A 17,900-nucleotide genomic window follows, 5' to 3' on the forward strand; every position below is an offset into this window, starting at 1 on the left:
GTGTGGAATGCCTCTCAGGATGGGAATGCTGCAGGGGACGGACACAGGCTCTTCAGGAGGGGTGGGCTGGGAAGGTGAAGAGCAGGAGATGCGCTCTATGCAAAGAAGTGGCAGCAGTGTGTGGGCAGTTGCCTTTGGACGGAGCAAGCTGGCCCAGATTGTGAGGGTCGGATGAGCCAGGGTGGTGTGGTGGTATGTCTGCTATACACTGGCTGGTCAAGAAGTGAAACCAGAGGAAGCCTTTAGACAGCTGGATGAAGCCTCCAAATGGCAGGCCTTGGTACTCACTGGGGACTTCAGCCAAACCAAAATCCACTAGAAGGAATCCCTTCTACCTTATATGTCATTCCAGATGGAACTTGGATATGATCTGGTGTGGCAATTCCTGGATTAATTTACAGTTAACGATAGCAATACTGGCATGTCTTAATTTGAGTTGCCCTTAGAAATGTGAACTGATGTGATTATTCCTTTCATCATGATATAATTCCTAATCAATATAATAAAAATTATTTGTTAAAATTTACTATTTTGGGTAATAGTCACTATTTTACATTTATATTAAATCTTTCATTTTAAGTGGTTTTGAAGCTTTAAAACCTTTCCAGTAAATAAGCACTTGCGTGGCATAGATGTACATTGCAGCAGAAGAGGTGTATTGTTAGAGGCAGGATACCTTTTATCACCCCAAATGGCGGAAACTATGTTTCCATCCTGTGTTGCCATTGGATGCAGAAAAGAGGTGTAAATGTTTTCCTCCCCACTCTCTCTCTCATAGGCAATGCCGAGTCAGTAGTGGAAGAAGTGGTACGCCAAACTGCCCTTGTAGGTAGCTATAAGCTGGTGTTATATCGCTCCATTGTGTTTAGTCGTAGCCATAGTTACAGAATTACGTCCATAGCAAAATGACATTCACCAGTGATGAAATAGAGCAAACTGAGAAGGTGAACACAGCGGCTTTTAAACCGTGCACAGAGACATGCCGTAATAATTCTTGTCAGAAATGAAGAAAGACTTTGTGGCTCCTCAGGCCAGTTTTCATACTGGTGTGAACATGTTATAGAGCTCTGTTTATGACCAGTGTTTTAATTGTAAATCCTGTTTTCTGTCTGTACTTAATTTCTAAGATTTGATAGGAGATGCGAGTAGAAAGGAGTATGAGTTCATGGGATTGTATAAAATTCTCTGACAACAGGTAGGCAGATGATTTAGCTTTCAGAAGAGAGAGTTAACCGTATGTGGGCTATTTTTATTTTTATTTTTTTTTATTCAGTACTGCAGGAGAATGGAGGTCTATTGATGAAACAAGCTGAGGACTCGGATGTTGCTTGTGTGGTCAAATCTTGAGGTATTCAGAGGGACTTTTCCATGGGTAAAGAGGTGCAACATCTGTGTGTCAGGCAGGAGAAAGGCAAAGGCAATCTATGGAGGATTGCTCAGGTGTCATAAGCTACAAAACTTCCTGAGAAGACAAGAAGCTATTTTCCTTTGTCTCTGCTGTGGTACCAGGCATTGCTGCCTTCCATACATTTGCTGTAAAAACACTTCGTGAGAACCAGAAGGGAGATTTAATTTAACAATCAGACATTTCTACCGTTCCCCATTTCATGTCGGAGGAGGTGCTGGTGGAGTACTAATGTTCTGTGTGTAGGGAGTGAGGCTGAGGGAAATGCTCTATGGAGATGGGCGATGGCAGCTGTCTGGACCTTTTTGCTTAAAGCCATTTTGCTTTGCCTGGTTCCTAGAGTGGGAAATTACATCTTTTCTATATATGAAGAATGGATTTTTCTGCCTGCTGAGCACAGAAAGCTTCTGAATCTCTGTGAGAACGTGCCATGAAATATATTTGTAGACCATCAGGCCTAAGGACTTCTATATGTGCTCTACCACTGAAAAGGGAATGGGTTTTTGATATGTCATGGTTTTATTCATTGTGTTTTGCAAGACAACATGTAAGATTTAATGCCTTGTAGCACAGGAAACTTAGATCCCACAGAGAAGAGAAGTAATTATCTGATACAGAATTAACAAAAAAACCCAAACCTCTTTCAAGGTTTACATCTGGTTTGAGCTTATTTTTGTTAAGTGCATGCATTTCTACACATTTGAATTCAACAAGGTAGACACATTCTTATAGATTGGTAATAAAAAATAAATTTTTACTGTTGTACAAACCTAATGCAGTTTGGTATACGCTTTTTCATTCTTGCCGTCATCAAAACAGGTACCTCCCTCTGCAAACTCATGGGTGATAGTAGGAAGAACGCTCAGCTCTTGAACTGCTGAATCTGTACAGCAGTAAGCAAAATCTGAGACTTTCAAACATGATGGTGGTTTTAGAATGAATTTCCTGTAATTAAGGGGTGTTTCAACTATTACTTTCCAAAACGATTAGATGTCTTTTTCAAAAGGTAGGGAAATACCAAATACCTCTAAAATTTGAGTGTCTGCTGCTGCAAGTCTGGTCAAAATATCCCTGTGTGCCTCTGATACAGAAGGAAGACTTATAAATCCCAGTTGTGTACCTTTGTCTGACCTGTGGCATCAGGGCAGAATGGACAGGTGAAAAACCTCAGATTTGATACAAACCAGTCATTTTGGAAGATTTCAAAGTTTATTTATTTACCTGAAGATGTGTCATGAATTAATTCAAAATAATAGGAAGAGCAGTTGCAGCAGCATTAGTGGTAGTAAAGAAAATAAATATATATGCATTTTGGTGAACATTGTAATAGTAGTAATAATGCAAATAAACACATATGCACATACGTAGTTTGGTGAACACCTATAAAAATGAAATAGCACAGAAACGCTTGAAGCACGTAATGATTTTCTTTTGATGAACTTGAGTTTCCTGGTACTTTGAAAGATGACTGGAGAATCATAACTTGTCAGGAAAGTAAGCCAAAATAAATTGTGTCTTTATAACATCCTTTAGTAAAAATGCTCTCGGGAGCATACAAAGTTTAAAAACCCAATGCCTTTTCCTGGTGATACTTTCATCACACAATAATAACATTTTCTTGAAACTATTTTAAATTAATTATTTTAAAATAATGAGATAATTGGTGGGTGATAATTTCTTAGAATTAATATTGAAGTGGTTCCTTTGTTATGCACAACTAGTCTTGTAAGCAGTATTTATTATGTCACATTGTAAAATTCCTTCCTATTTAAATGGTGAAGTAAGATATAAAGAATGAATAATATTTCATATCCATTGCTATGATGGACACCTAGCAGGTAGAAGATGAGAAGGAATAAAAATGGAGAAAAATAGTGTGTTAAATGCTATATAATAATAATATAATATAATATAATATAATATAATATAATATAATATAATAATATAATATAATATAATATAATATAATATAATATAATATAATAAAACTGTATTGTACTTCCCTAGTCTTATGATTTTTTTATTATTATTCTTCCATAGCCTCAGACCATTCGGCAAACTCTTCAAAGGACACTGCAGTATTTTGAGCATCAAGTTATTGGGTAAGTGTTAATGTGAGGTAGTGAAAGGCGCATGGTGATGCTTTCCTCTACGCTTCCCAAGTCACAGCCTTGTTTGTCAAGCTTTTTAATTTTTGTCACAAATTCTTAGGGGTGCTCTGGAGTAACTATACATACTATGGACATTAATAATAAACTGATGTCCAGTCCTGCTTCCATGCAATCCTATCAGAGCACAACTGCTCCATTAACAGTGATGTTTCCTATGTAAGGAGAATAGGAAATCTTTTTGTAAAAGTATAAGATCTACTCCAATTTTCTTTTCACAGAGCCAGCTGAGAACGCTGGAAAAGTTACTTATGCTATTACCTGAGGTCCAAACCTTGCAAATTCCTGCACCAGTGCGTGTTACATACATGCACCGTTACATACTTGCAGAAGGTTTCTGCAGAAGCAGGGCTGAAAGCCAGGTGCTGAGTTCATTCACAGAATTAATGGATGACAGAGGAGTAAAAAGAAAGTAATAGCAACTGTCATCATGAAAACCTAAGACATTATCTCATTGATTAAAATAATCTCCTTTCAACCTTTTCCTTTCCTGCACAAGTATTTTCCTTACCTGTGCAAGTATTTTATTGTCACAGATAACTTACTTTTCCCGACAGAGTCAGAATACAACGGCTGCGTGTCTGTAGCCATTAAATGGCTGTGCCATATGACAAGTCCTCTAAATTTAATTACACAGACGTAAGGTACTTTCTTCACTGATCTTGGCGTTCACAGGGCTGTTCCTCTCAGTTATTTTCCTCACCCCTCACACCACCATGAGGTGTTTTACCCTTTCTTAAACACGTTTCCCCAGAGGCGCTGCTGCCTTGTCTGAGGGGCCGAGCTGTGCCCTGTGGTGGGGCCGCTGGAGCCGGCTGGAACTGGCCTCTCTCACAGTGTCCCCCACAGCTGCCTCCACCGGCACGTGGGCACTACACCCCATACAACGTAAATGTTCATCAAATCTCCCGTCCTGGTCAGGATGGGAGGTGAGGAGTGACCTCACTAGGGAGGCCTCATCCAGGGAGTGGATGGCACTGGCGGATGAGGCCTGGCTCCTCGCTTTGGGCCCTGCGGCTGGGCCCTGACTTTGGGCTCTGGGCCAGCTCCGACACTGTCAGGACGTGGCCTCACGGAGTATAAACAAAGTATGAAAGCATAACAAAACTGTTAACAAAATAGTCATTAGATAAGCTTTGCTCTGTGCATGAGCTAAATCAGTTGTATATTTTGCCAAGTGCATTATCACTTGGCTGCAATATTTTCTTCACTTGTATTCCCTCTTCTGTCATCATTATCACCTGCATAAAGCTTTGTTTTAAACATAGTTTCAGCTTCTGTTCCGTTTCTGTTGAATTAAAGAAAACCAATCCAGCAAAGCTAAATCAGAGTAATTCAGATGCTAGCTGCTTTCTTCCTGGTCAGATCATAGCTTTGTGCCTTTCATCAGTGGTGGGTTTTTGTTTAACAGGCTATAGCACAAATTTTATTCTTGATAGTGAGTTGCAGCTTGGCATCCTTCATTCTGCTAAGAACTTTTCAGAAGATAATCCACAGAGAAAGCTAGGTTTTAGACTTGCAGTGCTAATGTAATGTGCTGTGGAAGATTTATTATTCTTATTAGATACTCACCATTGCCTCATAAACATCTTGCTTGGAGTTTACTGTACAACTTTGTTACAGACAACACCCCAGTGGGAATGATGTATAAGACAGATCTGTCTGATACCCTTCCCTTATGCTTCAGCCCTTATTCTTATGTGTTCATTTTCGTTACAGATTCTAGTATAATACTTGAGATACCCAGGCTACTAATGTGCTGTTGTACGTGTGATAATGCAGAAATGGAAAGGGGAGGGGAGAAGAGGGAAGAGGCAAGGGACGCTAAAGGCATCCTTTACTGCCACTTCTGAAAGACATTTGTTGACTTTGCATTTGTAGAAGGATATGCTATAACTTATAAACTCTTTTTTTTACTGTAGTTACAGGGATGCAGAGAAGAACTTTCACAATATATCAAACAGATGCTCCTATACAGACTGCTCTGGCAATGAAGAAACTGAAGATGTCTCAGGAATTCTCCAGTGTACGGCTAATGTACTTGGTATGTATTTTTTTAAGGGAATTTTTTTGCTTTAGTTGGAAGGAAAGTTTACTGACCATCCTAATACCAACAATGAACCAAGTAATTTTTGCTCCAACAAAGGAAATTTAGGATGTAGGCAGCTACATATCGGTGCGTTGTTACTACATTTGTCTACTTTTCTATACGTATTTTGCACCTTTGAGACAATCCAGACTGATTTTTCAGTGGAGGTGTATTGTGCAATACTCAGGTTGATGTCAGCGACTTAGAGAAGTTCCAAAGGCTTTGAGTCCAAAGGGACTTGCACCTGTTCAGGCCTTGGTCTTGGAGTTACCTCAAGTGGATTTATAGGGGTTCTACAAAACAATAGATATTCTTGTCATCTCTGGGCCTGGTAGATAGAGGCCCTGAGAACCACAGAGTAGGATGTACTTGAGACATGAAACATTCTGAAGACTTACATTCATATTGAAGAATGCTTGCTGCAGTAAACTTTCAGAAATGTTGCATGTCAAGATGATGTCATCTGTCACTGAAGTGCAATTGTCTTAATAGGTGTCAAAATTAGCTGGCTATTTGCATCCATTCATATGATTTATCCATATGATTTATTCTCCTTCCCAAGTTTAGTTAGCTTTACTGCTTTTCAGTCAGACCCGTGTTGCTGATAAAAATGTCTTAAAAAGTTAAAAAAAAACCTAAGAACTTAATTTTTGACTGGGATTGTTTTAACTGTTTCACTCCTACAAAACTGATAATCTTCCTTGTTTTAGAGTAAACTTTACAGATTGAGCTTTAACCACTGGGCAGTTGTCTACATTTTACAGGGAACTGTAAGGAGGGAAAGTAGTAACTGCTAATTGTTTCAAAGCAGTAATTCCTGATTTATTTGTGATAGCCACTTGCAGTGTAGCAAAGCTGATGTTACCCAGCTCTACGTCCAGGACTGTAACAATTGACAATAACTCTTTTTGAAAGTTCTAAGACATGAAGTGTTCTCATCTATTAACTGTATGCAATTATGCCATCTACTAACAAGAAAGTGGTCATGTTGGTCGATGTGTTTATCAGTATTATGTGTGTCTGAGCTGAGTCCTGAGGTCAAGTGACCACAGCTCACCCACATGCAGCACAGCGGCTGAACTGCTGTAGCTGTCTGTGTGCCCACTTCTATCTAGCTTCAGCTGTGGAGCGCTGCCATTTGCCATCTACTGCTGTCATGGAAGTCTGCAAATGGAGAGCTGCTGTAGTTGTTTCTCTGCGGGAAAGGCCCTGGTGGGTGGCCAGCAAGAGGGACATGGACCAGCGGTGGGTCCTGGCAGCAAAGGTGGCCAATGGCAGTCTGGGCTCTATGAACAAGAGCAGGGATACAGATTGAAGGGACTCATTATCCCCTTCTACTGAGCAGTTGTTAGACCATAGCTGGATGTTGGGAGCCCAAAACCATAGCAAAATTGATAAACTGGAGGGAATTCAGCTGGGATCACCAAGTTGATGGGGGCTGGAGTACCTACCCTGTGAGGAGAGGCTGGGAGAGCTGGCCTTGCACAGTCTGGAGCAGAGATGGCTTCTCTGGGGCTGTAATTTTTGTAATATCTAAACCCTCTTTGCTGTTCCATTGGAGGTCTCAGTAGACTGCTGAAGTTAGAGTGGTAGGCACAAAAGATGGTATTTTGGTTCATAGTAAGTTTCCTTTGAGCTGGTAGTATAAAGGGTAAACCTGCAACATTTTTATGGGTTTATGCAGTTAGAGAGATTTTCTTCAACAGGAGGCACAACATTGAAATCTGACCTTTTATGATTAAAGATGTGACTTACCTTCCATGTCAAGGGAATATGATAAAGTGATATTCTGCCCACACTATGGTCTGGACCTTTGTATCTTGCTGACTTAAAATCCTTCTGGAGGTATATGCATTGCATGTCTGTCTTTTCTATCTCAAACCGTTAACAGACTTGGTGCCCTTTGTGAAACACCTAACATGTTCTAGTTGAGACATGACTGTATTTCACTGACACTCAAAATGGTTTTTTTCGGGTGTCACGTACCTTATTCTGCAAGATGCTACTCCCTGTCAGGGAGGTTCTGAGTGCCTTTAACTTGTGCTGGCAAGACACGGTACTTGGCACTTTGTACATTTCATCACGCAGAGAATGTAGAACAAATTAAACTGTAAATATGTCCAGTATTAGTTACCATATATTTTTGTTTGCATTTTAAAATAATTGAATGCTTACTCTCAGAAACAAATGCTATGAGTGATAAGGCAGGACTCAGGCAAAGTAAAGACTTTTAAAGTTATCATGTGTGTATTAATATTATACACACATAATTAGATATTTCACCACGACACAAAGTATGTGTTCTAAGAAATAGTTATGAATATGCTTTTAAATCAGTATTTTAGTCCTGGTCCTTTAGCATGGCTGAGTAATGTGCAGCCTGTTTTTTCAGCGTTATCCTCAAAGTGCATGTGTGTCAGGGGCAAATCCAACTGTTGGGATCACGGCGTAGGGGTAATGTCTAGAGGTTACTGTCTTGGGAAATTATTAAGGTGGACTTTGCTGAAAAAAAGTTTGCAGTGATTTACTGTTGGAAAAGCTCACCTTTTAAAGAATGAATTTGAGTTCATAGCAAAAAAAAAAAATTCAATGTGAGCAAAACACTGAGATAATTTAAAAGCACTACTTCTTTCCTTCTTATCTGGGACAGGAACATAAGGGAATGAGCAGTTAAACCAGCTTCTTCATTTTAATTGTAACTCATATCACAACAGGTAAATAATTAATGGAGGCTCGTAATTAATTCTCACATATGCAGTTATTTTTCTGGTTGAATAGGACTTAGTGAGAGCCACTTCTGTGCAAGAAGGATGTAATCGCTGGGGTGTGTACTTAGAGCAATTGGCATTACTGAGACAGGAGACAAGAATGAACCTGACTGTGATGGAGGCTATAGAAACTATTGAACCAAATCTGGCTCTCAGTTTATTTGTATGAGCGGTAACAGGGACTTGCTGCCTAGGGCTGGAAGAAAGTGTTTCCTTAAAGGTGCTTGGAAGCAACATCCTGCTTTCTCACCTTAGATAATGCCAACATGCTTCACCTCTCCTGACCCTCTAGCTGCCTCTAAAACAGTCATCTGGCATTCCTTATTCATCAGAAGACAGCAAATGCTGAGATCATTAGTAAGCTTGAAAGACTGTAAACAGATGCTTCGCACCATGGTCCTGGTGCTTACACTGCTCACAGCAAAGTGCTGGCTGCAAGCTGTATGCTCAGCTCAATGCATGTCATTTATCATGTATGAATACTGGAATTTTCTTCCTGTCAAGTCATCACTAAAGTGTGACACCATCTTCCTGCAGTGGAAAGACCCGATTCTCCTCATCTCCTTGCTGAGTTGCTCCTGCTGCAAGTCTAGACATCAATAGAGCTCTTCCTGCTTTAATCCACTGTAATTAAGGGAGCCATGACCACCATGCTCACATGCTGTAAACCATGTTTGATACCAGATCAATGGCACAGCTTTCCTTTGTGGTGACAGCTTCTGAGGCTGGAGTATTTAATTTAACTTTGTATCCTTTTGAAAATAGTCCAGACAGCTTTATGGTGGACTCTGCTTTCTTTAATTGGTGTGTGCACACTTTTACAGTGTCTTCATAAGCATATCATCCAAAGGAAAAACAAGTGACAGTATATTGGAAGTTGGGCAAAAGAGAAGAGAAATCCTAGCTTCTGAAGAGAGCCTTTGTAAAGTTCCTAGTTGGAAAGAAAGTATTTCAAAGAACAAGCACTGGTATGTTTTATCCTGTTGGGACAGATAATGCTTTTAGCTGGCTAGCTAAGTGGTGTTCAGAGCAGATTGGTGGTGTTAGTTTCAACTTATTTTAGAAATAATGATAAGAATAAGATTCCTATGATGAAGTATATTATATGGATGACTACCACATTTCTTTATTAGGGGACTATAAATTTATACTGAGGTATGTTAGAGAGAAAGATTGTATCTGAAGAGATTTCTTATTTTACCTTGGACAAGTTTGTATTCTTTCTGTGCCTCAATTTCCCATCTGTATAATGGAGATAACAGTGGTTTTTTTTAATCCTTTAAACCATATGTCAGTGCTGTTCAGATTTTAACCTTCTCAAAGCAAAGATGTTTTCATACCATTTGTACATTCAGCAGTTTGAGCAATGACAGCCAAATCTTGTTTGGGACTGCTTTTGTCCCCATAATTTAAAATAATTTGATTTCAAGTAAGATTAAAGTTTTTACTTAATTGCAGCTAGTCAGAAAAAAGGAGAAGACTCACAGGTACTTCCAAATTAAAACTTTGGCAACAAAAAAATAAGGATGAAAACTTTTAAAAATTATTAGTCTGTAATTTGTACTGTAAGGAATTTATTTTGGGACATTAAGCCTTCATGACCTGTCTCCTACTTATCTTTTGCACAGATATTCCATGCAGGTCTGTGGTACTGAGTTTTATGAAGCAATAGAGAAATGCCCGCTTTTCATTTTTCAATCCCACTATGTACTTCTGATACATAGTGTGATGTTTCGTGCATCCCAAATGCACAAACTAGATAAAAATTGTACTGTCTTCACCTCACGCCCTCCAAACACTCTTTTTCAAACACTGCACACAATTGATGTAGCCTTTGTCAATGTGAACTATTTTTCATTCTTATTTCAATCCTTCACAAAAAAAAAAGGGAGTTTCACGAAGGGAGTTACCTGTTTTCCTTTAAAAGTCATCAGCATTTTCTTTGGAGCTTCTTTGTATCTTGTTGAGGAACTCTGTAATCTGTCATAACTTTGATAGTAAAACTAATGAAAAGTGATTTATATTCATAAATACCTATAAAAAAACCCTGTTGTGCAAAATTTGCAAAGCAGAAGTAGCTGTTCATACACAATCTTTAATGACATGGAAGAAATGTTGTCTTTGAAAGCCTCTTTGCGTATTAAACTGCAATGTCTGAATTGTATGTACTGCAACACCATGCGATGTAAGCTGCATAAATAATACTTGCAACACCTTGGGTGCACAGCCTGAAGTTACAAATGCACTTGTATCAGATAGCTGTTTCAACAAGGAGGCCTGGAGAAATAATTGCACTTATCTGTCTTTCCATGGCTTAGGATGCAGAAAAACATTCTCTTCCTTTTTTTTTATACTAGAAATTAATTCATACAACAGAATTCTTTTTCATCTCCTATGAAAATTTGGCTCCTAAAATCTTACTACAGTTATCTCATTTTCCTTAAAAAATTCAAAGCGTATGTCAATGGCTGCTAAGTCAGATCCACATGTGGGCTTAAATGCATTGCAATAATTTTTCCTGTTAGGCATTCTTAACTGACAGTTTGATAATAATGCTTATCCTCTTGATTTTGTTTCTGAGAGTGGTGTGAGGTTTTTGCTTCTCTGTCATTTCTAAGTAAATATCTTTCTGGGTGTCTTCCATTTGGAGGATGATATGCCACAGTGGTGAGGATTCCTGAATCCCCCAGTGATAAGTTACATGGAATCCCAGCCCAGAGCCCCGCGCCATCGGGGAGATAAATCATGTTTCTGGATTCAGCCTTGCCGAGACACTGAGGAGGAGGTGGAATCCATAGTTGATGTAGGGGTTTAGAGAGCTCTTGCTCTGGGTCACATTTGCTTGTCACCACCGAATAAGATATGTGCTGTAGGCTGCTTTATATAGAGCAAATCACTTCAGGTCTAAATATATCTTGCAGGGCTGTTCCTTCATTTAGTGCAAAGGGCATAATTCTATAAAAGTTGTTTGCTCTCTGTACATTTGTCAAAGTTGAAGACCTCGAGATTCCTTTATTAAACTAAGAAAATCTCAGCTCTTACCCGTGTTCTGTGGTTAAAGGGGAGTAAATTTGGAGTTGTTCTGGTAGCTATTAAATAATAACAGCACATCACTGCTGAGAAATACTACCTTTAAAGAGGCAGGAAGTATGCTGAAAAGGAGATGCCAGGACAGATCTAAGGTTACAGTGAGGTTAGACCAGGTGATGCAATTGGAAAAGAGGGACAAAGGTTTGGCACACTGACTGCTTGGCAGGTGTCTAAAAACTGTAAATGTTTATATATTTAAAGTACATAAATAACTATCACTTTCCTTTTCCTTTGAACTAAGAACTGTAGATAGTCATTAGGATGCAACTAATTTAGGATACACAGCCTGATTTATAATTAAAGTTGTTGGTTTACAAATGGCGTATAAGGAAGTGTTACATGGCCCAGAGGACTAGCGTTACTAATGGATTTTAATAGTACTTGGAACTCTATCCTGGGGGGGTCTAAGCTATACACACAGGACTCCTATTATTTAGCAGATGTTACAGTGCACTGGCAATACAAAAGTAATCTAAACAAAAATCATATAATTCATGTGATTTCAAAACTGAATGAATACATCTAAATTAGAAAAGGACAAGTGTTTATACCAAATGGCCTTAGACGTCCCACTCTTCTCAAATCAGAGCTATTTATTGTTAGAAAGCAGATGAACTACCAGTAGATAGCAGTTTGAAGTTATGATGAACAATGACATCTTGTAGAAGTCTATTTATGAAGTAGAAGACATTCTGGGCATGATTCATTGACTAAATGTAGGTGTTTGCCATTATTTTAGGTGCTGTGGGGTATCCTGTGTGCCTTCTGTCAAACCTTCAAAAATGTGTAGGTCTCCCCTGAGTCCCATATCCTGGCAGATACAACTATGTATTAGTCCTTTTGTAGATGTCTTGGATGCCTTATGAAGACTCAAGTGGCATATATCTATATATATTTAGTCAGCTGAATTGAGCCCTTTGTGTATGTGAGGAATTATGAGAGATGATTTTTCATTTAATGGGAAAAGTTTTTAGATTTCATTACAATTTTTTTCTTTCCAAGAAGTGGAGTTCTGCTCCCCATGTCAATTCAAAGACATATATGTTTATTTTAATGCAAAAGCAAATTAAACAACTCTGTGCTTATTGCTGTTTGATCTCTAGATTTAACACGAAACAAACTGGATCTGCCTTATTTTTAGGAATCACCAACCTAGTGATTGCAGTTTTCATTTAATAAACCCTGTGCAAATCTGAGAAGTGAGGTTTCCAAGATGAGATGGGGGACACAAAATGGTGATGTCCTGATTCAGACAGCTTGTCTTTGCCTGCAGAATGAAAGCACTATATGGGGAAAAAAAAAAGAACAATGCCTGTTCTTAATAGCTCAGCTGAGCTTCCTGTGTCAGTAGGTCAGAGCAGAATCTTTTACATGTATGCTGAACACAGGTGATCAGGTCCTTACCAAGAGGCGGTAATTACAATGATATTTCTAAGCATCATTTGTCAGAGGAGACGGTCACTTTAACAAGGAAAGAAAGCGCTCATTAAAATTGGATAAAGCAGGTATTATAGATGAACAAGTGTGAGGAATTCTTTTAAGCAATAGTTCTCATTTTTATTTTATGAAATCTTGAAAGATATGCAGGCACTGTAAGAGAAGTGTAGTACAAATTTTACAGTTGTGTCAAAACCATATATAAAGGTACAAAATGATGTTATTGTATTTATATAAAAACCACTAAAAATGATAATTTAAAAATACTATCTGGATTCCCAGGATGATACACATTCACCATCATAATGAAGTAAGACCAAAGTTCTTTATACAGTAATTAGATCCTGTACTAGGCTCACTTAAAAGCCAAATGATTCATCAAACGTACCTTTCTGCATTAGCTTGTACACATCAAAAGCTTTTGTATTGAGAGAATAAACGTTGCTTTCCTTACCACCTTGTATTATGCTTTGGAATTCTGAACTGCCACCTGGCTTTCTGTCCAAAAGACTGTTTAAGGAAAAGATCTTATTCATGCCAAAAATCTGTTAATCCAAAAACATTTAAGAGGTATTTGCTATAATTGAACGTGGCAAATTCTGCTTCCTTCCACAGTATGAGTTCTGGAATTGCATATTGAATTTTTCCATCCCTTTAATATTTGACATTTACAGATTCTTAATGAGTATCCCAGAAAAAAAGGTATTTTTCTATGCCAAAGGAATCAGATGCTGGCTACTCTGCAACCATTGTCTCCATGACTTATGTTAAGGAAGAACTGGACGGCATGTAACTGCTTCTGCATGCTCTGCAAGATAATGGATTACTTTGACATTTTTGTCACATCATTCATCTTCTGTTTGTTTCTGAAGAGCCTGTGATTTGTGACTTTCTTTATGGGAACAGATTCCTATCTAATTTCTCCACTTAGTAATGTACAAAATACTTAGAAATACTGTATTAGTTCCTTGACGTTTTGTAGTGGGTTCACAGTTTACAGGAACTGCTGAAAAGAAAATGAAGAAGAGGACCATTTACTAGCACGTTATTACAGGATGAAGTCATCTATTTCTGCTCCAGTTCAGTGAAATACTTAATTTGAGCCTATGCTTAAAGACTTCGGTAATTTTGAACCTGGCTCACAAGTATAGGATCTCTTCTCCAAATGTCCTCGAGACACATTTTCAAAGGATAATAATAGATCTTATATAGTACTTTTGTCACAGATCCCAAAGTGCTTTGTAATGGAGGCCCAGAGCATTCTATGGTTGCTTTGCCTCAGTTTCTTTCTACAATGTTCATATTTTATTTCTGTCCAGTATGGGCTAGAATAAAAATGACATTGTAAGAAAAAAGTAACAAAAAGAAACTACTGTGGAAAAAATTATTAGAGTTAGGACATGCACTTTTTCCTCTTGAAGTGGATTAAGCGGTAGGAACACAATAGATCACTTTCCATGAGGAAAGTAAATTGAGACTGATGATTTTTTAGAATTTCATTCAGAATTATATTCAGTACATTCAGATTGGTAAATAATAGGAGCTCAAAATAACAAACGGCTTCCCTTGGACAACAGCAGAGAATGTTGGGATGAATTTTGGCTCATTTTGTATCACTACTGTTTAGTGAAGTGTCTTGGTAAAACTAAGGAAGACTTCTTTCCTACTTACTGATTGCAAGCTAGTGCACATTGCAAAGTCTTATCTGTGGTGGTTGGGGTCATGCATGAGGCAGTATGGGAGTTCAGTGGCCTCTGCGTTTGGAAGTGCTGGGCATGGATACAGATCTCAAATTTTTTTTTTTTTTTTGTCTGGGCAGCTGAACGAAAATTTTGATTAGAGGTTCATAGTGAAAAAGAAAGATGGAAATGCCAGCTTTTCAGAAAGGAATAGCTGGTAATCAATTTTGATGAACAGAACTTGACTCACATTTTCAGTGCCATCTTCAATTTGAATTTTTCCACTGCAAAATCAAAATGAAAACAAAATGAAGATGCAGAGAAATAATTTAATGTGAGACAGGTTTGAAAAGGTGATACTGTTTATGCAGATGTATAACCTGAAGGTTATAAAGAAGATTATTTTGAAGATTTTATTTGTCTTTTCTCAAAATAAAAGAAAAAAAAAACAAAGGAAAAATGAATACGTTGGAACTGGAAATAATATTGAATGTAGTTTTTACAGATAATAATTAGCCTGTGGAAGTCTCCAAATGCAGTAAAGTATGCACTGTAGAGACAATGAGTTCTGGGAATTTTTGTAACAAGAAGGTTTTTCCATATGTAATAAAACTATCTCCCGATCTGGTACTTCCATCCATTTCAGTGAATAAGCTAAACATTTACTGTAGCAATTAGGGAGGAGCTTCCTCAAAACCATGTTTTTTCATGATTTTCCATCAGATTTTACAGTTTTTCGATAGCATCTGATACCAATCACTGCTGAGGCAAGATTTCAGAGCAGCTGAACAGCAATGTGATGCAGTCTGATATTTTCTATCCTTGTGATGATGATGGTAATTTCTATTGTCTCTTGAAAGCTAAACGGATAGAAGTACAGAGAAAGGAGCAGGGAGAAACTTCACAGAAGATATTCAAAAGACTGGGATAATTTATGTGGTTCTAAATAAAAATGTTATGATGAAATATATACAGAGTTAATGTTAGGTAAGTGTGTGCTTCTGTTCATAATTTGTTTCAATAGGAGAGGCAGGAATAAGTCAGTAAAAATACATATTTAGTATTTTGTGCAACTTCATACAAGCACATCACTGAAGCCAAGAGCTTTGTAGAAATCAAGAAAAAATAGTTTATGTGTGTTTGTATAATAGGAATTTAAATAACGATTTTTGATTTAAAGAAAAACCATCATGCTTCAAGCAAAAATTGACCTCTTATTAGTAAGGCTTAGGAATAAACTTCCCCACTAGATACGTTACACTTGTTTCTTTTAGAAGGTTGTTTGACTTTGTTTATTTTTCTCAGTATCTCATAGTGTCTATTATTAGAGAGAAAATTCCCAACTAAGACAGACAAGCAGTTTGGTTGAGCTTGGGCATACCCATTTTTCTATTCTGAGCTAATCTAATTTTCTGCTGGTACTGTGTGTAACTCAATTCAAAGCTAAAATGTTTTTAAAAGTAGTGGCATGTCCTTGAGCCAGGTCATTGACCTGAATTTCATCATATAATTCGTGTTGCTTGGAGTCAGTACCTTGTGTCCAGATTGAATGACCAGTCCTCCAGGGCAGACAACAAGACCAATCTAAGACAATCAGCAAAACTTCAGGCCAAATACTAAAATACAGCTCCTGCTAACGATAATGAGAAAGGCTTACATGTGCAGCAGTAAAGTACACAAGTGATCAGTTCTGCATACGCTATTTTCAGTTAGTGGCGCCAGGGCAACTGTTTTACTGTAATTTTATAATACACATTAAAGACAACTCACCTTTGCTATGTCTTTGGGGAACTTTGTGGGATGTTACTCCAAAACTACTCTACAGAACAATGATATTTAAAAGTCTGGGTATGGGCTTTTGTATACATATGAATATAATGATTTCTTAGCTCCTTGCTATTAACATCCAATTATGAGAATGTTATTGGTGTAGGTTAGAATTTAATTCTTTTTGGCTTATAGTGGCTATTTCTATGGAAGATGCTACAATACTTTGTTATGCAGACGTAGTGGTAATGAGTCAGGAATTGGCACACTGTCCTCTGAGTCAGGATATTAGGGGGCATTGTGTACCAGAGGTACTTTCTTTTGGCTTAGCCGCAGATCTGACCATCTGTGGTCATAAAAGATCCTGGGAATATTTTTGTAATAACCTAGTTTAGTGACCAAATTTGATTATGAGTAATAGCATTTGAATGAACTTTCCCAAATTATTACTATTACTTCTTTTATAAAATATGTGTTGTCATGTTTTTATGTTGTCCTGTTTATATATGTAATTTTATGCATTTTAATCTGCTATTAATCATATTGAAGGTCCAGAGAAAAATATCATTGCAGATAGTTTGCAAAGCTGTGGAATGGTCAGATCCTTTGTGAATGTTGATCGTTACAACTATGCCTGTGTGCATAGGCAATTTAGACACTGCCTTAAGATGATCATAGAATCATAGAATTATAGAATGGTTAGAGTTGGAAGGGACCTTAAAGATCATCGAGTTCCAACCCCCCTACCATGGGCAGGGACACCTCCACTAGAGCAGGTTGCTCAAAGCCCCATCCAGCCTGGCCTTAAACACTTCCAGGGATGGGGCATCCACAACCTCCCTGGGCAACCTGTTCCAGTGCTTCACCACCCTCACAGTAAAGAATTTCCTCCTAATATCTAATCTAAATCTCCCCTCTTCCAATTTAAAACCATTACCCCTTGTCCTGTCACTACATTTCCTGACAAAGAGTCCCTCTCCGGCACTCCTGTAGGCTCCCTTCAGATATTGGAAGGCTGTTATGAGGTGTCCCTGGCGCCTTCTCTTCTCCAGGCTGAACCCCAGCTCTGTCAGCCTGTCTTCGTAGGGGAGGTGCTCCATCCTTCTGATCATCTTTGTTGCCCTCCGCTGGACCCATTCCAACAGGTCCATGTCCTTTCTGTGTTGAGGACTCCAAAGCTGGACACAATATTCCAGGTGGGGTCTCCCGAGCGCAGAGTAGAGGGGTAGAATCACCTCCCGCGACCAGCTGGCCACACTTCTCTTGATGCAGCCCAGGATGCAATTGGCTTTCTGGGCTGCCAGTACACATTGCCGGCTCATGTTGAGCTTCTCATCCACCCAGTTGAAAGTCACTAATCACACTGTCTTTCCAAATTTAAAAGCCTACAAGCAATCTAAACAAACAATGAGAAGTTCAGTGATCCACTGGGATCTTATCAATATTATAAAGCATGCTGAATACATACTAAAATAAAGGGCCTGTTATGCCCTTAGG

General features: G+C 38.4%; 1 protein-coding gene across 2 annotated transcripts in view; it reads left to right on the plus strand.

Moving 5' to 3' along the window:
- The window catches only part of GUCY1A2 (guanylate cyclase 1 soluble subunit alpha 2), a 154,940-nt gene that overhangs the window by 10,033 nt on the left and 127,007 nt on the right, over positions 1-17,900 (plus strand). For both annotated transcript variants that reach the window (XM_074145245.1, XM_074145253.1), the window contains exons 2-3: positions 3,446-3,507; positions 5,496-5,617. In XM_074145245.1, the coding sequence (XP_074001346.1) occupies positions 3,446-3,507; positions 5,496-5,617 (184 nt within the window). The remainder of the gene's footprint in view (positions 1-3,445; positions 3,508-5,495; positions 5,618-17,900) is intronic.

This window comes from Numenius arquata, chromosome 1 (assembly GCF_964106895.1).
Source record: "Numenius arquata chromosome 1, bNumArq3.hap1.1, whole genome shotgun sequence".
Classification (NCBI taxonomy): domain Eukaryota; kingdom Metazoa; phylum Chordata; class Aves; order Charadriiformes; family Scolopacidae; genus Numenius; species Numenius arquata.